This window comes from Amblyomma americanum, chromosome 2, assembly GCF_052857255.1.
Source record: "Amblyomma americanum isolate KBUSLIRL-KWMA chromosome 2, ASM5285725v1, whole genome shotgun sequence".
Classification (NCBI taxonomy): Eukaryota; Metazoa; Arthropoda; class Arachnida; order Ixodida; family Ixodidae; genus Amblyomma; species Amblyomma americanum.
Genome location: NC_135498.1, coordinates 144,152,132 through 144,176,539, shown reverse-complemented (window position 1 = coordinate 144,176,539; position 24,408 = coordinate 144,152,132). Strand labels below are relative to the sequence as shown.

At 44.6% G+C, this 24,408-nt stretch overlaps 1 protein-coding gene across 2 annotated transcripts; it reads left to right on the top strand.

Moving 5' to 3' along the window:
* Nucleotides 1-629: 629 nt before the first annotated feature.
* Nucleotides 630-23,855, top strand: LOC144121845 (monocarboxylate transporter 9-like). Of its 2 annotated transcripts, XM_077655261.1 has the most exons (6): nt 630-888; nt 3,852-3,995; nt 13,491-13,753; nt 15,116-15,694; nt 18,767-18,914; nt 21,450-23,855. In XM_077655261.1, the coding sequence occupies exons 1-6, from the start codon at nt 633-635 to the stop codon at nt 21,614-21,616; spliced, it is 1,557 nt and encodes a 518-aa protein (XP_077511387.1). In that variant the 5' UTR covers nt 630-632; the 3' UTR covers nt 21,617-23,855. The 2 variants fall into 2 exon arrangements, with proteins under 2 accessions (XP_077511387.1, XP_077511389.1); XM_077655263.1 differs by lacking the exon at nt 18,767-18,914.
* Nucleotides 23,856-24,408: the final 553 nt, after the last annotated feature.

Sequence of the window (24,408 nt, the reverse complement as noted above, 5' to 3'; positions counted from 1 at the left end):
AACTATTTAATGGAAATTTATGACCAGTTATGAGCCGACTTATTTCATTAGTACTTTAAAAATTTGATATTCGTCTTTAGGGTACACGATGCAGTCCTCCATATTATGTTCCAATACACGTCATCACGGCAGAGTAATATTCAGCGAGGTGTACTTTTCTGTGATCTTCATTTTCTTTGTGCAGTCGTCTTCCGAGAATCAAAAGCCATGGGGAAAGTAAAATTGGCTTAACGTGCCATTGCTTTCATGCATATACGGCTTCCTTCCGCAGAACTGTCATCAAAAGGGACATCAAGATTTTTGTAAGACAGGCCACTCTCGTTGATCTACAATTACCAACTCCTTCCGCGTGTCGTGTGAACATTTTTAAAGGAATTTCTTTGCTTCATAAGCATGCATAAGGCTCTTTACCTTTCAACGAGCTGAGATCCACTGTTAATGCTCGCTCTCTTAATGTTGCTCCAGAACACCTGTGCACAGTTACTTCCGGTTTTTATAAATGCACTAAAACCTAAACGATGAGTGTCATAGCATTTGGAAAATGCTGCTCCCCATTCAGTTAGTGAGTCTGGTTAGCTCGATGAATATCGCGCGGAATCTCATCTTTTTTCCTTCAATTTTTCAGGTGCAAGATGAAGAAAGCACAGATTCAGCCGGCTTCTGACAGAAAAACAGTCAAAGAATTGCAGCCACCAGAACAGGTGCAACCGGACGGTGTGGACACCCAGTGGAGTATCGCCATCGCGACTTGTCTGATTGCGTTCTTCGCTGTCTCGACTCACTCCAACCTTGGATTTTTCTACGTGTCTTTCCTGGAAGCGTTTGGCACCGACCGCAGGAATGCTTCGTGGCCCGGAAGCATATACGAGATTGTAGGCCACCTTGCCGGTACGTTACCTACAAGCCAATTATATGGTGTGCACGTATAACAAGCATGGCCAGTTTTCACGTCCTTGCGTATATGGGGCTCGCACGAAGACTACGTGCCGGAAAATTGTAAGACTGATTTTGTAGTGTTTGGTTCATTTCTATAGATAGTCGCAGCGTTCGTAAGATGAGCGCTCATGGTACCGCGACTAATCGACATAGATAGCTTTCGGGGAGGAGACGACGTTATACGCCGCAAATATTCATGAGTTGTTTTGCTCCTAAATTTCGTGTTACTTTATATTAAAACCTTAACGCATTCAGACTGTGGCCAATAATCGACAGAAATTAGTGCAGCTTTCTGTGAATCCTCCGTTCAATCAGTCGCAAGTTACATTTTTAACCACCTTTAAGAACTCTATTACGTTTTTCTCTACTTTTCCTTACTGCATAAATGATCTTCAGCTAACTATAACACAGCGATTTTCTTTTAAGTTGGATGATAGCTACCGCATTCTTTTTCCCGGCATTAGAGCGAGTGCACTGCTTTCTGACGTTGTTTCATGGCACAGGACCAAGTTCTAGTCACATCTGTACAGTTTGCATGTGCTTATCTAAATCACGCTTGGCAGTGCAGAAACAGTGTTCTGAAAACGAGACAACCAGCTTGATACTCGTGAGCAAGTAAAGTTTAAGCCGAACAGCGGCCTAGTCTGCACTTAAAAATATTTGTCCGTATATTGGTATTGAGAACTTACTGGACGGCTCATTATCCTGACGCAAGGTGGGCAGTGACCCCTATGAAATTTAATTCAAACTGAGGCATTGAAGGATTGTTTGGTGTGGCGAACAGCATGCCGCGTTTATCTACTAAAGGGTTTTGTGAATGCCAATTGTCAGACCTAATGAGGGAAAGAAACATCATACTCCCTTATTGTGTCCTGTTCTACATGAAGGAAAGTTAAAACAATTGCTTAAAAAGCACTCTCAACGACAGTGACAAAAGCATTAGAGTTCAAAATTTCCCGTAAAGCTTTGGCAGATTGACTCCCCGTTCTTGAATTTCGACAGCTTCTCAAGTTTTTCCAAGTTCATATCACGCAGAGCGAGATATCACGCGGGGCGGGAAATATCCCCGCCCCGGGTAACCAGTCTGCAACAGAAATTCTGAGGCCTATATTCACCACCTGCTGCGGATTTTCCCGGCGCTGAATCCGACCAAAATTCGGCACTCGGCGGAAGCAGGTCTCTCGCAGAACAATCCTGATTAATATACCGCTTGGACGTAGGGACCTCATCATCATTCCCTCCTCGGCTTCATTAGACGAGCGAACCTTTTTTTCATATAAACAAGACGGTCATTTTCTGACCATAAAAAGCCAGACTATATCAACATGAAATAGTTACCAACTTAGTATTATGGATAACGTTTACAAATCAAAGTCGCACGGGCTTTGGCACTTGTGGAGACAGTGTTCACAAAGGAAGAGGAAGATATTTCTTACCACAGCTTCGACTGAGGAAAAGAGCATATCACGTGCTTTGTTTGTTACGTCAACGGGAACGAATTTTTCAGCTACTGAATGGGGTTTAATTGGTAGCGCTAAAGAAAAGTCTTAGAAGCCGTAAAAAATGTTCCGAGGCCGTGATTTGGTCAACATGTTTTGTTAAATGCGGTCAAAATTTTGTCCGACATTACTGAAACTGGGACGACGTTATTAAAGTACGAATTTAACTTTTATTCATAATAATAATTGGTTTTTGGTGAAAGGAAATGGCGCAGTATCTGTCTCATATATCGTTGGACACCTGAACCGCGCCGTAAGGAAAGGGATAAAGGAGGGAGTGAAAGAAGAAAGGAAGAAAGAGGTGCCGTAGTGGAGGGCTCCGGAAATTATTTCGACCACCTGGGGATCTTTAACGTGCACTGACATCGCACAGCACACGGGCGCCTTAGCGTTTTTCCTCCATAAAAACGCAGCCGCCGCGGTCGGGTTTGAACCCGGGATTAACTTTTATTCACATTACCATTATTCGTTGCACGGGACAGGTGTTGTGCATACTGAGCGGTGTCATGCTTAGCTTTCTGCAATGCATATGTTTACAAGGTCTACGTCAATGCCCTGTGAAAGCCTAAAGTCCGCCGGTGCTTTAATTGATTGCTTATTCTGTCTTGCAGTCGGAAACATTCGAAAATTTTCTGCTAGAAGTTTTTAGGAACTAAATTCTGTCGTAAGCTTTTTAGTGTTTCCGTAGTATCTATCTTCAGCAGTCATTCGACAGTAAAATCATATTATATTTTATTGTTCCGAGTTTTTATTACAGACGAGGTAGATGGCCTTAATTCCCTAAGTGATTCAACGCTGTGATTTTTCAACATGTCCAACTGAAGGCCTGTTCTATAGACGGCGCTAGCGCGCCTTAGGTTTCAAAGAACGTTACACGTGTTTTCTTTGAACAAACCTAACGAAATATAAAGAGTTCCGCTTATCGTAGCCAAAGTAAACCACCAGTCTTCTCTAGAAGTGATCAACATGTGCCTTAAAATGCAATTCTGACAACAAAGGAATTGTCATCGGTGAACTTTTTTGAACAACCGCGGGCTGCAAGCACTCGTTTTTCCGGTGGACGCACAACAGGTGGCATTACACGCACCCTCGCAACGCCGACAGGACACAGACATTAAATGCACTGAACGCGTCAAGGGAATCCGAGAAATGCAATTCAGTAACTTGAAGGTCCTTTTAGACGAAACAAGCTCGGCTGAACTAATATTTTACTAGGCACTGTCATACGCAGGCGTGCTTATCCGGGGACTCTGAAAACACCTCCATATTACTCCATTAGTTTTAGCCCAAATGCTTAAGCCGCATTGCTCTCCATAAACACTTGTAATATAATCTTTACCAACGGTGTTGTGAGTTGCCAACCATCCCAACTACATTGCGTCTTCCCCTTATGCTTTGTACTATTTTTCTTCGCAGGCATCCTTGTCGCAGTTATGCGCAAGTTCTTCTCAGTCTTCCAAATAGGCCTCATGGGCAGCATCGTCCTATGGATTGGGCTATTAGCTGCTGTGTTCGCCCCAGACATTCCCTGGATGGCGGTCACTTTCGGTGTCATTCATGGTGAGTTTTCCGCAGTACGAAAAAGTAATGCTGAGAGAATCGGCTGGGACGCGGAGCAAACAAGGCATCAGCTAAAAAGTGTGTCGATATTTTTACGCTGTGCACCGTGAGTTTCCGGTAACGTCGCTCTTTCAAGGAAGCCAACAAGCACACGCTTCCTTATCATTTTGGGTGTCAATCCCTGGCTTCGCCGTCTGCTATCATTCTAAGGAAGCTGATAACGCAATAGGCAAGCAGGGTTCTGTCCCTTTGCTTTGAAGAAAACTCTTGCCGAAAACCTGGCTGAACTTTCTGCCGCGACAAGAAGCGCTGTTGTTTCTTTTCTGCACTAATATTCTGATAGTCCAAAGCCGCAGTATTTTACGTTGTTCGCACCAAAAATCGCTCAATATGAGAAAAAGCTCTTGGTGCGTTTTTTTTTCCTTGAAGGCAAGTAATCAGGGACCTTTGTGGCTTGTTTATTGCTTTGAGCATCGTTGAGTTCTAGAAGTGGTTCGGCTTTTGAGGCTCATCCCTGCTTCTGGTTGGGCTATACAGTAAGTAATTAAACTACGCACAAACCACCCAGGACCTACTTGTCACATTTTTGCTACTTGCCACATTTATTGTCTTACTTGAAATTAAATGCGTGTTGGAGAAGCCTTGTAGAATATAAATCACGCATTTGACCACCTTTCAGCACAAAACAGCGAGTCTCTTCTTTAAGGAGAAATCTAGTTTGGGCTAGTTGGTTCATGACTCACGAAGAAAACGGCGCAAAATACGGGGACAAAAGAGAAACAAACACGACAGGACCAGCGCCAACTCACAAGTGAATTTTATTTCGCGTAAAACCTGCCTGTTTGTAAGCCAACACGCCGTAACATCCGTGCAATCACGCATTCACAAAGTCACGAAGCCAACACACAGCACAACAGATCACTGAAAGAGATCAAATACATGAAGCACAATAACTAACCACGTAACGTATTTTATCATGGCCACCGGGAAGAAAAAAACCCTAACGACGTGAAGAAAAAGATAACAAACAGCTATATATCAGTATGAAAATCAAATGATCATGACCAAGCAAACCCTTAACCCTTTCTCTTTTGTCCTCGTATTTCGCGCCGTTTAGTTTGCGAATTCTTCCTTAAAAAGGGCTTGGTGCTATCAGGTTAGCATGCGTTTTGCAGTACGCGGTAGTGTGAAAAACCAAAACAGGGCACCAACTTAGTTGCACTGATTTACACACAGTTTCATGTAACCGCCTGGCAAACTGGATGCGCATCTTCTATTTTTGGCAGCAGAACCAATTGAAATCCAAAAAACATTCATGTGTTCAGTGAAGTAGTCTTTCAGTTTTGTACCACACACCCTTCCTCTTTTCAAGAGTGTAGAGGATTTCTTTGTTTTCTAACAAATTACTTCAACCATCATACCAGCACAGTGATCATCAGGTTAAAAATTTATTCTTTATATCTGGCGTGAATCAGTTTACATTGGACTTGTGACGCATATCGCACGTCACTTAAAGTATTTATTCAACAGCCCCGAAGAGTTTTTAGTATACCCCTTTGGATTCAAGCTTGCGCACTGTCTTGAGGAAGACTCGACAATTCACATAAACTTAAAATGATTGACGCCCCTAGTAAATCCACTGAAACATTAAAACAATCAATTGAACAGGCCAAAAATACAGTCCCTCATAAATTCACAAGTAAGGTGGGGCAAGAATTACGATCGTATTATGGAGCGAGCACGTCGAAATGGACTGCGCCAAAACGCTTACCTATACTAACCGAGATGAAGTCTAAATGGAATATGTCTAACTCGAGGGGGATTGCAAAATATATTGATATATCGATAATTCTATATAAAAAAAATTGCACTACATTAGCTTCACTGAAAAACTGAAGTAAGAATACATTGCGCCCACGCGAGTTACGCGCTACTGCGCCGCCCGCTGGCGTGCTGACAAAGCACCGCAAGCTAGTCTTTGCTAGCCACAACCTGCTTCGCAGCGACGCCGCAGCGGAGAGCGCTTGGGAGATAGCAATAGCCTACCACACAGTGTCTAATCCTGCTAACACTACAGTATAGATAGAATGACCGCTCATTAAAATTAGGGTACATATTGTTTCCGCAACGCTTTCGGCAGTCAGGCAAGCGAAGCAGGTTAGGCGAGGGCCACGCCATGCTTACGTTAGGCTGGCTTCTCGACATGGCAGTGCCGTGCCCCAGAAAGTGGGTGCAAGAGACCGAGGCCACCCGAAGGTACACCCTTAGACCTCCGCATTCGGTTTCACAACGCTAACTTTGCCAGCTGGTTGGCAAGGTCGCGCAGCCGAGCAGTCTCCGCTCGAGAAGAGGGCCGTTAGGAGAAGCGACACTGCCAGGAGCTCGGCGCGTCGTTCGATATGTTGAAGTACCGGCGAAATTGGAGTTCTATTTACTGCGCGACCTTTATTTATATTTGAAAAGAGTTTTCATGGTCATAATCTGCGTGTCCGATAAGGTCTATAATTCGACCTATCCAGGCGGGATATATGCGCGCTTGACAGTACTGGGTCATCCTTTATTTTAAACTACTCCAGGAGGCCGACATTTCCGGAGCCCTTCCCTACAGCGTCTCTAACAGCCTGAGTCGCCCTGGGGCGTTAAACGCGATCAGCCATAAACCTTTATTTTCTGTAATTTTTATTATGACTAGCTTATGTTCTAATGTAGAAGCCTCGGAAAGTTGCTGGTGGATCACCAATAAGAACAGTGCGAACAAGACATGGACGCAGAGATAAGACGTGCACACGAGTGCTAGTGTGCACGTCTTTTCTCCGCGTTCGTGTCTCGATCGCGCTGTTTTAATAATTATGCTGTGCAGTTTCATAGAGATGTCACACTGTTTTTCCATGCCACTGCCTATAAACGCATGAGATATTTATTCAGATTCAAGTATGCCACCGGCACAGTCCTGAAAAAAATATTCATTGTTGAGGAAGGTACACTAATGAATTCCGTACATTAAATCATTTTTATTTATATTTACTTATATTGCAATGTATCTGTAAGATAAATTGAAAAGATAACTGATACTCTGAGTTGTGATCTTGATTTGTTCTGTGGTTCTTTTGTGTTAGGCACGCTTTACAGTGTGGAGGTATGGAAATGAGGACTTCGTAACTCATATATGGGATTCCATAGGTGAATGCTTTGTAAAAGAGCAATTATAAATATTATCGAACTAATATTTTAACACATCTTAGCAAGAACAAGCTGTAACTGGTCAAGTGATAAGTAGTGTAACGCATGAGATAGAGAAAGCTTTAAGATATTAATTTATAACTCGAATACATGCATCCTCTTTGAAATGGTGTGCTAACGATAAATTTGAAACGCCATGGAAGCTGTTTTGCGCAAAAATAGCGCACTGTCGTATAAGTACCGTGCGCAATAGCGGCACACAGAAATACAAGAGGAGAGAATGAGTGCAACTAACAAATAGTTTGTTCACGGGTTGAGGCCTCCAAACATAAGACAAGTCGCTTTATGCGCGGCAGATAAAAACATAAATTCGACTGGGCATGGAGAACATGCGAGTGCCAGCCACGACTAAACGAGATTAGACTCTTGGCAGGGGCAGCAATGCCGAGGTACGAAACAATGGGAGCCTTTCTGATAATGCACGTCGACGAGGCATGCAGTGGGAGTTTCTGCCGCGCATGTGCCGACGTGTCTTATATTTGGAAGTGTCAAACCCTGAATAAAGTAGTTTGTAGGCGCGCTCGTTGTGTCGTCCTGTCTCTATATCAGAGAGACCAATCAATCTCTCTATCAGTATCAGACCAACTAGACCGACCACAACTCTTGCCCAACGATAATTGTTTGTCTCATTCGAATTGAGAGATTAAGTGCTGAATAAAATAGTGAGGCGTTCACCGCTAACATTCCGCGTCAACTTGTGAATATCAAACGGTAACTGCATGTCTCGTAGGTCAGTAGCATATTCAAGCATCACAGTGAAATCTTGCTAATACCAGAGTCCCTCAATACTTTTACTGGTCATGAAACTCCCCCGAAAGTTTGCTATAGGGACAAGAGTGGCCGCTGGGGCGTCCTCGCCTTTGGGGGGGCATCGGAGTGAATCCGGCGCTGGCACTCTGCGACCTACGATGGAACTGAAAAATGCGAATACATACATCTTCGTAGTGGTACTACTGTGAGAATGATTTGTGTCGGGCAGATGAAGGCGCAGACAAAAATAAAACTGTTTATCAGCGCACTGGCGGCCGGCGAGCTCGGTAACACTCAGCAAACTCGGACGCTACCGATTGAGCAGCAAGCCAGCGGGCCTCGCTCGTGAAATACGAGTCCCAATTACAAAAACAAATAAGGCTGGTGCCAGCGTGGTATGTGCTGACTAGTATTTAAGAGACAGAGATGATCACCTGCCGGTCCGATGGAGCGGGGCTGGCGCGTCCGTTCGCCGTTCAAGGCACGGGGCGCAGTGCGCATACACGCACCGGCAAAGGGCGCAGGCACCCCTGGCTATGCCTGCTCGCGTGGAGACAGGTATTTGTCTGGTATCAGTGCTCGCACTACTTGACGGAAATTTGGGTAAATGATGATTAAGAGGAGTTATATTAAATCTAGCTGAGAACGAGAATTTCGATGGCAATAATAGCATGTTATTTATTCTGAGCAATATACAATGTTGATAAAACATTTTTTTTTCCTATAGCATTTAGCGCAAATTTTTGTAGCCGACCGCGGCGGCTGCGTTTTTATGGAGGCAAAACGCTAAGGCGCCCGTGTGCTGTGCGATGTCAGTGCACGTTAAAAATCCCCAGCAGGTCGAAATTATTCCGGAGCCCTCCACAACGGCACATCTTTCTTCCTTTCTTCTTTCACTCCCTCCTTTATCCCTTCCCTTACGGCGCGGTTCAGGTGTCCGCCGAGATAGGAGGCAGACACTGCGTCATTTTCTTTCCCCAAAAACCAATTATTAATATTATTATTATTATTAGCCGATCCACGGCACTTTGAAGACTCGGACCGGCCTTAATGTCTCCCGAAAGTGCAATGGTAACGGCTCGTGACCACGCTTGTCTGCTATTTTCTATATAGACGCTTACTTGTAAACATTGTCCATTTTATTCAATTTATTTTCTTCTTCACTACAATCAGTATGAATGAAGCAGTGATGCAAATTCCGGATTAAGCAATTAAGACCGGGTGCTATTTTATATGATTTTCATGCTTTTTTGCTTTTGTTTTGCCGGCAGCGCCTTCGTGCCACATGGGCCTTTAAAGTTGCTCATACAGTATTTTGTAGTTTTCATTCTGTCAATCTGGATTTTATTGCAGTTTTTATTCATAATTTATCAATACAGGCAACTAATTCTTTTTTAAGGCCTAGACCATCATTAATAAGGTAAACTAAGTCAGAACCGTTTCCAACGTCAAAGATGAAGAGAGCGGAGACAACAGTTATATTCATGAGAACGGGACAACACTTTTTAAAGCAAAAATCCCACAAATCTTTTTACTTTGCAGAGACGTGACAGAGCTACATAACTAAAAAACCGTTCAACCATGTTTAACTCAACTTTTCCCCTCCACTTGCCGGACAAGACCGGCGCGTTGATTCTCTTGACTTCTTTGTTCTCTGGTGAAGAAAAAGAAGCGGCATCTAAAAAAGAAATGAACAACTTCTCCAGTGCTTGCCACAAAATGTGATGGACAGCCCACGCTAGCAGAGGGAATTCTATTGTCATGCAATATACTTTCAATTATATTCATGTAGATATTAGTACCTGCAATTTTCTATGATGTGAACTCTTCCACATAGCCTTTTACGATTTTTAAAAGGCCAAGCTAGTGGTCTGAAGGAAACTGTAGACAGCCTTTTGATCTTACTGATGTCGAATCATTTGGCTTCCGATTTGTACTTTCTAAAGTTTGGAGAAAGCACGAGCCAGCCATCGTTGCAAACTTCTTGACCACATAGCCAGCAAGATGATCTAGAATGCAATCTTTGCATTGTGCCACTGTTGCCTTCCATGCAGTCAGCAGGTTCTAAAAGATTATCATTGAAGAACGCAGCCAGGGTACGACCTGAAAAATACAAAACTTGCACTACTGTTGCCTATATCCAATGAAATATTGCATATAAGCTTGTCACGAAACAAAAATGCGTAATTTACATGAGTTGGAGAAGGCGCTCTTTTGCAGTCAATATCTTTCAACTTGAGGAGCAACATTTGTGCACGCACAATGTCACTCGCATCGAAGTGCTTTTCACAGGCACGCACATGCGGGGAGTCAAAACTGAAGCCAGAAGTTTCTTGGCGTGGTATGGCGCGCTTCCATTTTACACGCCGGTCGCTGTCACTGGGCAGATAAGAGCATCGACACTCGGTCTTCATTTCCCCTTTACCCAGTTCGGCATCCAGGTACGCATCAAATACGCGGCATCCTGACGTGACTTTCAGGCACTCCCAGGGCATATTTTACGAGGCACACCACAGGGAGAATCCGAAAACTGCGAGCTCACATGCCACGCTACTTCGCACTGACAGCAGCTGCCGCCTTCGTTCTCGCCTCCCCGATGCCCCCTGCTACACTCAGCGCCGCACTGCAGCCGCCGCTGGCAGCGCACAAAGCTCTCCCATAGCGTGACGCGAAGCTTCATGACGAGTAAAAGTATTGAGGGACTCTGCTAATACTGCGACTAAGTATTTTTTAATCACGGTCAGTGTTAAATCACAGAATAAGAACACTTAGTATGAAAGCTGCCGTGGTGGCTCAGTGGTTATGGTGCTGGGCTGATGTCCCAAAATCTGCGGGATCGGTCCCGGCTGCGGCGGTCGAATTTCGATGGCGGCGAAATGCTAGAGACCCGTGTACTGTACGATGTCAGTGCACGTTAAAGAAATGCAACGGTCAAAATTATCAGGAGCCCCCCAATACGGCGTCCAACAAAGCCTGAGTCATTTCGGGTCGATAAAACACAATAAACAAAGATAGTACATCTGAAACACGCACATTATTCTTTAGGCAACTGTCAATCTGTGTAGGCGAGTATAGTGAACAGGCCTTTTGTGCTAAAAGATGGGGTCCATGATATTGCCAATGGGACTTTCTTCTTGATTCTTGTTCCAGTTAGGGCTCTTTGACTTTGTCCATTAGGCTTAAATCATTAGCAGGGAGAAAACAGGGCCCCGTAAAACGCGTCTTGTACAGGATGTCCACTCCTGCAACCAATACGCACAATTTTAAATATTTCCTCAAAGACATTCCACTACATTAGGTCTAACCGCTCACGGAACAAAAAAAAAATCTTAACAAACATAATGAAACTGGCATAAAATAGCGAATGCTTGTCCGGTTGTTATACAGAAACGATATTGGTATAGACATGGTGCCTACGCGCGCATGTGATGTTGCCTTTGGGAAGCAGAAAACGTGCATCCCTGTGTCTCGCTTGTGGGTGGAGAGAGAGAACTTGATTATGCAATGGCATCCAAAAAACAATCGCTCTGGTGCTCATTTTTCTCAGGAAGTGACAGCATCGCAGCACCTGCATCAGCAGAATCGAGTGTATCTCATCGGTGCTTTCGAAAGGCGCATTAATATATGAAACTACATTACTTCTCGTCTCCCAAAAGCGGTATGAGATTATTTGCTCTCCTCAGAAGAGACCACATCACATCGACGAAACTCTAGCTCTTCCCCACCCTTGAAAGAAAAATGAAAAGCACGGACTCTAAGCGCCTATATGATCCACGCTCACTACAGTCGCGTGGTGACTATCAGAACATCCCACTTTAAAATCCAACTAGATAAAAGCTTAAACAGTCGTTTGAAAGCTTTCGGTGACCAAAAATTTTCCGTGCAATGAAATCCGGAAGACAACAGTTGCCGCACATTTATGCCAAGCTTTCGTGTTTCCGAACTCGTGTTCCGATTAATTGCAAACCACCTTGTTTGTCTTTCTCACTGTCCAGCTAAACACGGCAGCTTTTGGTTAACGCGTACTACGGCATGTATTGCGACTTACTGCACCTTTCAGGACGCTACATTCGTACAAGTGTCAAAATTTTCTGTCGGCTGTTGTCAACGTCTCTAGTGCAATCTTCCAACTTGCTACTTCCAGGTACCGTAATCATAAAACGTTAGCCTCCTTATCTCAGTCATGAATACACGTTTGACAAGTTCTTTTATTTAAACAGCACATGCCTGCTAATGAGTAGTGTTAATTGGAGATTACTTTCTCTGTGAATCATAAAATTTATTACAGACGCAAGAAAGGAAGTAGCGTGATGGCGTGTGATTTAGTAGCGTCAAAGCATTGTAAAGCCGGACATCGAAGAGCGAAAAAATGTATCTGTATTCACTTTCGGTTCGAGTCAAGCCGCAACACAAATGCGTTGGCGCAGACCCCATGGGGCATGGGCCGCATTCGTAACATTTATTCCCTGTGTTATTGATATCAGAAGTCCATTATTGCGGTGTACTAAACCTAGGATATATTAGAAGCCTTTTCAGCAATAGGTAAGCATTCAGCCGCGCTTACACAATGCCTCGATATGAAAACAATGTAGCTGCAAGTAAATGAGATCGAAACAATGTGGTCCACATTCTTATATGCGTGAATACGTGACATTCGCAGCACTGCAGATATCTTGTAAGACACCGCATGACATCAAGATTTGTCCGGAACTCTTGGTTCATGTCGCTCCTTGCTCCTTGGCGTTCTAAGAGAATGTCGCGGCTGACGTTTAAACAATATTATAATAGAATGAAGTGTTTTACTAAGTGAATCACTTTGACTTCGTCCTCTGTCTACTACTTTGCTTGCTACTTTAGTTGTCGCACACCTTATATTTGACAAAATGAAAACTCAAGGAACATTTCTTCGCGAGGGTAAAAGACATTGTGGGGTCGTTTTAGCCGTGCCCTTTGCTGTTGAAAGAAGCGAAGGTATGCGGTTTATTTCTGCAGCTTAGCATTTCAACTAGCACGATTGGAGGGGCCTTGTTCTAGACATAAATCTGCCACCTCAGTTTAATCCAGCGATGTATTAAAATTTCACCCAGCGACTTAAATATGACTTAAAGTGTTCGAGATTTGAGACATCGTGCCAAATCCTTATCTAAGAGTAAGAAAAATGAATTTGCCTAAACGCACTCCGGTCGTAATAACTTTCGATATATGCTAGACCTGAGTGTGGTTCTGAGCCCCTGTTTTATACTTAAATGGGCAATTTAAAACAAATCACGTAGTTAACGTAAAAAGACGTGCACAAAATAAAATGAATTTCAGGCTTCACTTGCGGACAAGGAACAAAGCATTACTCTGTTCACAAGTACTCTTCTCGAGCCCCGCAACTGGTGTCTTTCCTCTGAGCGTATCAATAAATCGATCGCGGTGGGTAACGCGCCAAGGCTTCCAGCAAAACCAAAAAAAATGTCTTTGTGAAACTTTAGCGCTTCAGTGTGCCGAACTTGACCGCAGGCGCCGGAGTGGGTGTGGTGCTGATAGCCATCACTGTGGCCATCATGACGCACTTCGACAAGTATCGAGGACTGGCTGCCGGTATGAAGTACACGGGGAACTCACTGTCGTCCCTGGTGCTGCCCAAGGTGCTCTCAATGCTGCGGGCAGCCTACTCGATGCGAGGAACAATGCTGATCTACGCTGGCCTCTGCATGAACACCACGGCGCTGATGTTCTTCCTCAGGGAGAAGCGTCGCCCAACGAGCAGCGTGAAGAATTCAGTGAGTCACTTTGGGAACAGCACTGTAAAGCATTTTACCGCAAAAAGCACCACTGACTCTGAGGGAGTGACTGGAGTCCCTGTGGTTCAATCTAGAGACGGCTCTACTTTAAGCAAGTTTAAGAGGCTTAAAGCCCTCGAGATAAGTGTGAAAAAAGGCTGCCAAAAGTTGCGTCCCTGTAAACCACTTTAAAACACAATTTTTGCGATTCATTAACTTAACAGAATTTGAGACAGAAAATATAGCGAGAGGGTAGTGAGTTCATGCTTCACTGATGGGCGAGAATTTTACTGATGCATTTTAAGAAATTTTTCTTTGCGTCTCGAACAAGTGAATCATATATGGGGACTCATGGCATGGCTCCAATAAAAACTCGAGTGCAGCAACGATACAAGTTTAGTGCGGGAATTTCGGATTTTTATATTGAGATATTTTTCATTAAAGCTAATAGGCCTAATTTTACTGCGTATTTTCTTTTATTACTTCACTGTCGTATTCAGCATCATTTTGTTCTGAATTTTATTGTTTTTCATGTAATTTCACCACACGCCTCGTTCCGTTGAAGAATATCCTGCAGACTCATGCACGAAAGAAGCCCCTATTTTCTATAATATTTTGTGGACGTGCAATGAAATCTGTTTAGGATTTCTTCCACTAAGGCGCAGTCTAGACTTTTAGCATAAAGCCAAAAAGATTAAGCCACATTAGGGGCAAATAGAACCTTTGTAATGTTTCATGAACCTGAAATCAAAAAACAAAAATCAACAGTGGTCCGTGAGCAACGCGCATCGCGATTTTTTGCGCGAACGCTTCGCATGATGTCCCCCACACTCAACCATCATTCTTTGGAAGGACACCTCGAAGTGAGACAACACGCAGCAGGGGGTCCAGACGGTCCAGCAGAGCGGCGGGTGCGGTGTGACCTTATATTTTTCTGATGCGGAAAATAACGTTGGTGTTTGCAGCTTTAATACACAGTTTCAACTGAAGCAATACTGTGAGAAGTCGTCTGGTGGATGTAAACATCATATTATCATTATTAAAATGGCTTTTATAAGGAGGATATACAACAAGGGATGTATGAAAATTCTATGATAATGCCTTAGATTCATGCAAACTAAAATTCTATTGCTACGCTGTTCGAGCTCTGTTGACCGTTTCCCGTGGCGGTAACGACGCGCCACCAAGCAGTGCTAGGATTTTTTTTTTTTTTGCATTAGGTGAGATGGATATATTCCTAGTTCTACCCTCGCACGAACTCCAGATCCCGCTTGTCAGTGTTTCTGTTTCTTTCTACCGCTTCACTGCCCCCACGGGAGGAGTACTGCACCGGACAACATAAATCCTCCACCTTTCTCGCAGAATTCACAAAAGAGCCAACCGCAGCGGCGGCGACAAGAAAAGCAAGACGAGCAGATCGGCACCGTTGCCAATGATGAGGACGTGACAGTTCAGTTCTGCGACAGCCGGCACGGATCCATTTCGCGCAGGCCCTGCGGCGGCACAAACAGGCGCCGAGGAAGCATCGCGGGCTCTATTGGCGCCGACACTGGCCTCACTTCGTGGTGCAGCCAAGAGGTGGCGTCCTTGGAGCGCAACGAGGCGGAGAAGAAGACCAGGAGCTGTACGGTAGCGCTGCTCACCAACCCCACCTTTTACGCCCTCGTCCTGGGCGCACTGACCGTGGACTACACGGTGACAGTGGTGCACGGCACTATCGTGGACTACGCTCGCGACAAGGGAGTGGACCGAGCCACGGCTGAGCTCTCGATGACGTACTGCGCGCCGGCCATTTTCCTCGGTAGGCTGCTGCTGCCCCTGGCGGCAGACAAGGGACTCATCGGACGCACGAGCCTGGCGGCGATGTCCCTGGCCTCCATGGCGGCCTCGGCGCTGGCCCTGCCTCACACGACGTCGTTTGTCACCTACATAATTGCCCAGGTCGGTATGCTCGGTTTTAGCCTCAGACGGCTCAGAGGACAGCAAACAGATTTGCAAAATAAAAGAGCGAACTCTGCGCATAGCATGGCACAGAGAAAAATAACGAAGGGCATGGTTATGCCTAAATATATTTTTGTGGCTCTTCCGCTATGGATAGCATGAAGTCGATTGGTGGTGGGATGGCAAGGTAAATCTGTATCGCGTAATGCAGGCAGGAGGCAGATGAATTAAAAAAGCACAAAGGAAGCTGAGGAGGAAATTTAACTTCGCCTCTGTCGGCAGATGATAGCGGTCTAATAATTAAAAGGCAACATTACTCAAAATGGTGCTTTTATTAGCAATAGGTGGTCAGAATATTAGATGCCGCTATCGCAACTTCCACCCGGTTTTCCTTGGTAGCAGTGTGGCGCATCCATACAGTTTTTCAGGCGTGGATTCCCGAAGTCAGGCTACGCCGCCATTCACTTGCAAAAGGTGATGAAGCGTTCTTTTTGATCTTGGCATCAGGGATTTAAATAAAGTGCCGGAAAAAAATGTTACACTTTTCTAGACAATTTTCTCAACGTGAGTATTAAGTCATTTTTGCCCCACGAACAAATATTAACATAGGGATGAGCTGTAGGATCAATTTTTAAGAGTAACAAAATTTCGGTGGACTTGCTCTCGGTGCGATATTCATAACTTCAGTTACCTTTTTTGCACCACCTGTTCATTAACGCTGGATGCGCAAGTATATTTTGTCGTTTTTTTTCTCGTTTAAAGCTACGTTACCGGAAGCTAGCCGGCATGCCAAGTTCCAACAAACCGTAACAAGCCTGCTCGAAACGGGTTATTCGGTCTACGCAGCATGCAACCTTGATATACTGCACTTACTGGGTCTCAGAAACATAGCAGTGACGCCAAATTGCACACAATACCTAGCTCCTGCGGATGAAGACATTACTGCTGTCTCTGTGTTTCCTCCGTCTGAGCTGCTGTGTGAAGGAAGTTCTTTTTCTTTCATCATTTTTGTGTTCCAGGTAGTAACTCTATTATATTCCGTGTAGAGGACTCCAGAAAATATTGTTGTTGAATTTTATACAAAGAAAAGCCTGCAGGAGTGGGAATTTAATACATGATGCGTGTCACAACTTCCTACCAAATCTACGATGAATGCGTACGGAGGAATCACACAACTCAAGAAGAGCTCATGCAGATACAAAAAGAGCTCATAATTTCAAATTACGCCAACTGAACCCTTCTTGCTCTTGCAGCGCTGAGATATTACAGCGAAAAGTGATGGGCTCGTTATGCGCTGCGAACTTGGAAGGCAAAGCATAAAAATCGCGCTGATGCGGAGTTTTGATGCAAACTTCGTTCCTTTTCCGTGTGATCCTAGCCTCCCGCCGTCTGCTGGCGGTTACCTCGCAATGCAAATGTCACAAAATAGATATAAGAAGGTTCTTCGACCGCGGAGGCCACGTTTCGATGGAGGCGAAACGCAAAAAGGCACCCATGTGCTGTGCGATGATAGTGCACGTTAAGATCCCCAAGTGAACGAAATTATTCCGGAACCCTCCGCTACAGCACCTCATTATTACCTTCTTTCACTCCCTCCTTTATCCCTTCCTTCACGGTGGGGTGGAGGTGTACGCCGAGATTAGTGAGACAGATACTGCGCCATTTCCTTTACCCAAAAACAAATCTTCTATATGGAAGGTGCTTCGCTCATAGTTTTCTACGAAGTAAGTCAGGTACGGCGGTCGCTCTTTCTACGCGCTTGGTATTGTGGACACTTGCTCGGAAACTCCATTTCACGAACCTTGAGCGTTTTTATCCTGAATAAAAGGAAAAAGTCGACGTTCGCTTTTTAGAATGCTTGTGGCGCGTCGACTTGCGAAACGACCTTCCATGGATGCCGCCGTGTGTGGCAACCCGATCTCTTCTGAGCAGCAGAGAAAGAGCATAGGCTTCATTTCGCGGAATTACATCACCGGACCTAGAGGCCTTTATTAAACGTTCCTCTGTTGCGAATAATTTTTTTTCTCTGCTTCTTATGCAACTCAGACATTTAAAGTGTGCTCAAAGAGGGCTAGTAGAAATAGATTAACCCTCCCAGCATGGCAGTTTGTTGACTATGAAGCCGAAGTTATTTCATGAAGAAACGCTTACGTAGAAATGGTGGGCATAACTGACCTTTTTCCAATAACGCCCTGCGCACGCGCCAATCCTGCTGAATTGCCGGAGAGCCGGGTTACAGCAAAATTTTGGAAACCGAAACCCTCGTTCACAGACCGCGTTATCACTTCCTACTCTGCCAGCAGAAGGGCTTAGCGTGAGGGAAGATGCGTCAGTCACCCTCCATTGTATTCAGTTTAGAAAAGAGAGAGGAGGATGCCCCTTAATTAGCGTGAACGTGAAGTGGCACCGGTTACCACCAACTTTTCAATTCGAGTGTAGTTGGCGAAAGGGTACCATGGTGCATTCTCTTGCACCATTGTGCCTGTCTCGACCTGCTCCTCGCGTTCGCACCCCCGCTATGCACACAAAAGGGGAGAGAACGAGCATATATTATAGATAAGCTAACGACCAGTGCCGCTCAGGGGATGCGACGATGGCGCCCTAGAGTCCGTGGATAAGTTTCTGGGCTATTCTACCGTGTCATTGCAACAACTTCCCTCTTGCACAGTTAAACAAGTATCTCCCCTTTCCCTTTCCGAATAACACTGCGAAAATGCAGTCTGTGAACTCCGCTTTTCGTGTGGAAAATATGAACCAAATTATAGAGGGCGCTCAGTATTCTGCAAGGTGTCCATTGCATTTCTGTTTGAAGGTTTTTCCAGAAAAGCGCAGGAAACACAAGTGTTTGCACAAAAGAAAAGCTTAGCTGTGACCTGTCTGGGTGAGTCAGAGGTCACTTGTTCTTTCCTGCATGTCACGAACAGAAATGGGCAAAAACTGCGGCGATTGCCATCTCTTTCGTATTGGTCTTCGCGCATATCCGCCTATTCCCACAGAAAGTTACATTGAGCAGTTGGCGTGACGATAGAGAAATCACGCTGGGTCGTGCCCGTTGGCTATGTGGTTGCGCAGGTTTGCTTGGCACTCTTCCTGGCTTGCCTGAGCACCCTGAAAGCTGTTCTAGCGGCGGATAACTTCGGTGCTGACGCCGTGCCTGTGTACTACGGAGCCAATGGGGTCGGCCTAGTACCTATTCTTCTGTTCAACCCTTTGCTTACAGGTGAGCAATGTCACGTATTCTTCCGTAGTGCACTTTGTACCCTCCGGCATTTGCCTGTCTGGACGACAATGCAGTAATTGACAAACAATCATTTTCTTGCATCTCCCTTGATATGCATTTTGCGGTGAACAGAACTGTTTCTCTGGTAACTTTTGCAGGGCATTTTACTTCTTCACTGTACATCCAAGGCCTTCGTCTCTGATATATATTCGCCCCAATTCGGTGACCGCATATTATTGTTTTTTAGTCCTTTTTCTACCCCATTTCGCTTATATTTCCGCCTTTCTCTCGAAAAGCCACTCGTCATTGCAGAGTACCGTGTCAGTGCTTTTTCAAAGCCGGCTAAAATATCCGTCTTTCATTAGAACCTCCCTTACTGTGTCTATTCTTCCGTACCGCCCGTCCAGCGTATTTTCACTCATATTATCGAGAAGCATCACTTGATCGCCAGAGTGCTGCTCAAAGCATATAAGCAGTTATTCAGGACGCTGGAGAGTTTTACGCCGCGGACGCCAGTCATAAGATACATTCAAGGATGTCTGCTTTGGGTTTCAGGCAGTTGTTTTCTGTGCCGCTTCCTCTGATGCTCCCGAGCCATGCCACCGCCTCATGGCCGCCATCCAGAACTTTGCTCGCCCCAGCGGACTAAAGAACTGCGTAGTTTCCTTCAGCTGTCCTCCTATTTTCGTTGGTTTGACAAAATTTCGCTACTGTTGCGGCGATGCGAATGTGAAATGGGAAAGTACCTTAAGGACCCTCTACGCTACCCAGAATCGCCCCCACGTGTAAGACGGGATTGTGCCAAAAAGAAACATGGGATTGATTGTTGGGAAGAAGAGCTGAATAGTTCTTCACTGCTAAGAGAACAAATAGAACGCAGAAACGAGAAAAATATATAAAACGTGAATAAATAGCGTGTCACCTTTTCGCGTTTTTCTTAAGAGAGGTAATGTTCCGCGGATGGTGTCACAAAGATATAACGCTCCTATTAACAGTAAAATTCCGAGACCATGTCACGCAAGAGTTTTGTTCGTTGCTCTAGCTTACAGGATGGTATGTACGTTAGTCTTGGTCTTTTTCTTTAACGATCACTTTATCAAGCACGTAAAATACTACAATAGGCAGCTTAATGTTCTGATTCGATTCCGCATCTAAGTGACGCTGCGTCCTCCCTGCTGTGTCATAGACAATTCTGCACGTTTAACCTCCATAAAACTTGCCAAACGTCAATTGAATGCTCTCAGCTACACTTTTTTTGCTGTCTGCATATCGACTCTATTGATTTCTGCACCCACGGCTCCTCTTCCTCATTCGTTAAGACTGCGGCGCACGTTCAAGGCAGCCTGGCGTGTTTGGTTTCGAGGAGACAAGACTGTCTGCTTTGCCCTGTGGTTTTCTTGACTCTGTGTCTCTAAGTTAGCGCCTGTATTTTTTTCGAAGCTGCGCCAACTTCCTATCACGCGGACTACTCCAGATTATGGATGAATCCATGAACCTGTGGAACAACAACGGTGCTCGTCCGTTCTGTCTTGCACTTCACTTCTGCTGTTTTCTTATGCATTTTTTTATGAAGGAGCTTCCTGCTTATGCTATCCAGGTGCTATTCTGTGTAGCCTGCTCCTTCGAATTCGCTTGTAGGCATTTTTTGTGCGCATGATTTGCCGTTGGAATGACTTTTCGAGTACTGATTTCGATATACTGCCAGTTGCTGCTTTGTTTGCAGTATTGGATGGGCCGAGCGAAAAGATAGAAATCAGCCTTTGTTTTTTGTGGGGTTATACAACCAACGAAAATCCTCTTTCATCCAAGCGCATAAGGTATTCGGAGAAATCAGTGCTTCTGTTCGTGGGGAACTAAAAGGTGAACGCCATTTCGAGCGAACTTTTGCATATGGCGTTCACTATTTCTGGTCGAAGGATGCTGAAGTCCGCAACTTTTTCTTTAAAATAGCCTACGATAAGGTAATCCCCAAGTATCGAAGAATGGTCACTATACTTTAACTGGTGATGTCAGTTTTGTTTTACTGAAGAAGAACATCGCGACGGGCTATTTGTGTCATTGCGGCAGATTAATAAAAGCTTCACGAAAAAAAAACCGAGGGAAAAGCGCCTCGCAAAGAATCGAATTAAATACGGCACGCACGCAGATCTATACTTGCGTACACATGCAGTTTACAGAGTTGGAAGTTAGCGCCATTGTGCGCTTGCACGTACGTGTTGTTTAAATTTTTCTTTCGAACGCGTCTGTGTACTGGTGCGAAAGGTACGATGCAACTGGAAAGTGAAAGCATTGATTTTTATACCGCCTTCGCCAACAATAACCAGCCCACAGTTTTTTTCTGTACCGGCTGTGTGCTCACAAAATGGATTATAAAGGTGCCAAGCCCGAGATATTTTTAAGCACCGCCTTCATCGCCGCGCTATTTACGGCGCCTCAGTAAGATAGGAAGCAACATGCCATGAATGGCCTCTAAGAGTGGAGTAGGGTGACGAAATCGCAAAGCTGAATCTGTTTTTCGTTCCTTTTCTTTTGCAGGCTACTTCCGCGACACAGTGGGATCATATGACAACCTCTTTCGACTCGTCGCAGCCTTACAGATGTTGACTTCAGTGATATACTTTGGCGTCGCCTACAAAGAGAGGAGACGCAACCTCGCTGAGTCTAGTAAAATGCCGTGCACCGTCGTTACAACTGCTTCCTGATAAACACCATGCCTACTTAGGCACATCAAAAATCAATGCTATCATTCACGCATAATGCGCTCCCCATCAGCAAATCCCTAGTCAGAAACCAGATCAGGAAGATCTACACGCACGAAGGCCGATGTGAGAGAAGAACCACATGAACATCTTGCCCACTAATTACCTTTTAAAGCTGCACTCATGCCAGCGGCTGCGCTTTGTCTTGCAAGAGGCAGAAAGTCGGTCTTTGTAATGTATTACTTGTGGCATCATGTGACGCAGAAGCTAAGTGCACGCTTTCGTACTAAGCGGTTGATTTCAGCAGGTTTCCGAAAGGGAAGCATGACCTGAAGTTATCTGTTAGCTTTTTTTTTGGTTTTGTCGGTCACTATTTACGCTTTTTGCTTTAGATATAAATGCTATTGACGCACCTTAGTACAGATAACAGTAACCGTGAAAAACACACGCCGTTTCTTGACTGCGCCTCAGCTTTGGTCTCATCGCTTACATTCGGTGTGACGCAAGCTGGAAGCAAGAATAGGTTGGCTCATCAAATTAGAGCGTTAGCGCTAACATAGACACATGGCGTAGGATAATAACCAAAAGCCATGCGCTTTCCGCGTACTGCTCGCTCTTACTCTTAGTGCAGGTGCGGTAACAGTTGCAGGTACGCACTTGCAAGATGTTAAGTAGGTGCACAAACCTTCCAAGCAGGCAGCGAAAAATTCACTTGGCGCAAGCTTGAGGTAAAATGTCTAATCGAGGTTATCTTTTTCGGCGACCGCAAGGGTCGAATGGTGAGGTGGTTTAGGGAGGTGGGGAAACAATTCCCAAATTAGACATTAAACCGGCATTAAACGTGTCCTGCACTGTAAAGAACAGACACTATTATCTTGTACCTCAGCTTAAAACTACGCGCTTGAAGGACACGTTATTGGGCAAATGTGCTTCATTGTTTACTCTCTGTATAAAAACGTCAGAAATATAGACTAAGCAAATTTCCTGTCATAATATAATTCCTTCTCTTTAATATTGAACTAACTTAATGAAAACATATGCGCGCTTTTTCGGCTCTTATCAACCATGTCCTAGAACGCCTTGGATTCGTTGTCAGGAACAGCATTTGCCTTAACCAGGAATCTCCTAAAGTTGACACACTACAGATTAAGAGTGGATACACTTCAATTTAAGCAAAAACTGCACGTCAAAAAACTCTTCAGCCGCACAAAACGTTAAGTGCAGAGAGTACACAGACCTCAACTGCAGGTAGCCATGGGTTGCGCAGGTACAGTTTCGCCTTATGACTTTTAGAGTGGTTTGGACCTCGGTCAGTTTCTCTCACGACCTACCCTGCGATCTCAAATATGCCTCGAGGCTATCACGACCGAGGCACCGCGAAATCGATGCCTACATTATCTACCCTTCAATGCCTGCGTAACTACCAATTCTAAACATTGTTTTTCTTTGCTTGTCGTTAATGTTCGTTTTTGTCGCGGTATTCACGCGACTTGTTCAGCAACTCGACTTTTTCTCTGGCATATTATATAACAAGCGCCTCTGTGCGGCGTGCAGTCGAAATGACTTGTTCATGTATTTTTATAATCATAAAAGCCAAAAACACCGACTTCGTGCTATCGTAGCTTGCAAACTATTTCCATGGCCATATGTTTTCAATGCTGCCACTTTGCTACGTGAGATAGAAGTGCCTTCTGAATGGACATGCTGCAATAATCTGTGTCCGGCTGGCGGGAAAGAGGAATCACGGCTGTTTCTTCGAAGTAACTGAACGCACTTCTATGACATCTCACACACATAAGACTCCCTATGCATGTCTCACGCTAAACAGAGAGCACTCTATGCGTCTGCCGTGGATATATATGAGCCCATAAGGAAGACTTTATAACGCGGTATCTATTGTCAAAATGTGTTTTCAGTATTTCGGTTTCTTTTCATGCTCCCTGTCGCAACGACATTTTGTGATTGCCTGAGCGGTTGTTTCATTGCTAAATACACATAATCATCAAAGAAAAGGCGCATTCCACAATAAAATGTAACCGATAACTTTCCTCTCACATCTGCGCTCTTCCTTAAAAAACTGGTTTATTTCTTCAACTGTGACGCTGCTGGGAGGCCCACACGGCCTAGCATCCTTGTTTGTACATATTTATCTACACCTGCCTCTCTGTATCTTAGTTTTTATGTAAATATTTTCATGCTTATACCGCTCCCCTTCCGCCCTCAAATAAAATTCTTAGTCAATAATCAATCGTGTGTCCTGTATTGTTTTGTCTCAAGTGTTTGTGGGCATTTAAATACGAAAAATTCAATTTTATTGACGCCCCCACAATTTGAACAGCACTTTCTGCAGTACACTCGAAGCCTGCCAAGACTGACGCGTTCTTGTAAACAAATGATTAGGTGAATGCACCGTGAAGAATAAGCCGAATATAATACGGCTGCTTTGCTTCTTTTCTCTGTTTTACCGAGTATCACTCCCCTCTTACTAGAACGGGTGTTGAAGTTACTTGCTTTCAGTGGAGGCGAAAAAAGTGGTGGAGCTGCACACTAAACAAAGTAGTTATTGAAACCGTTTACTTTCGATCACTTCGTAGCGTTAGCCTGTAGTGATCGGACGGCGAGGAGGTATATCCGCCTTTTTTCTCGAATGTGCTAAAAAGCGAATACATTCTAAGAAAAAATCTGTTGAAATTTTGTAATCTATTTCATAAGTTGCTCGCAGTGCGACAGAAGCTACAGCTTCCACGACAGAACTGTTTTTACGCTTCCGTGAGCCAACCTGACAAGTTTGAAAG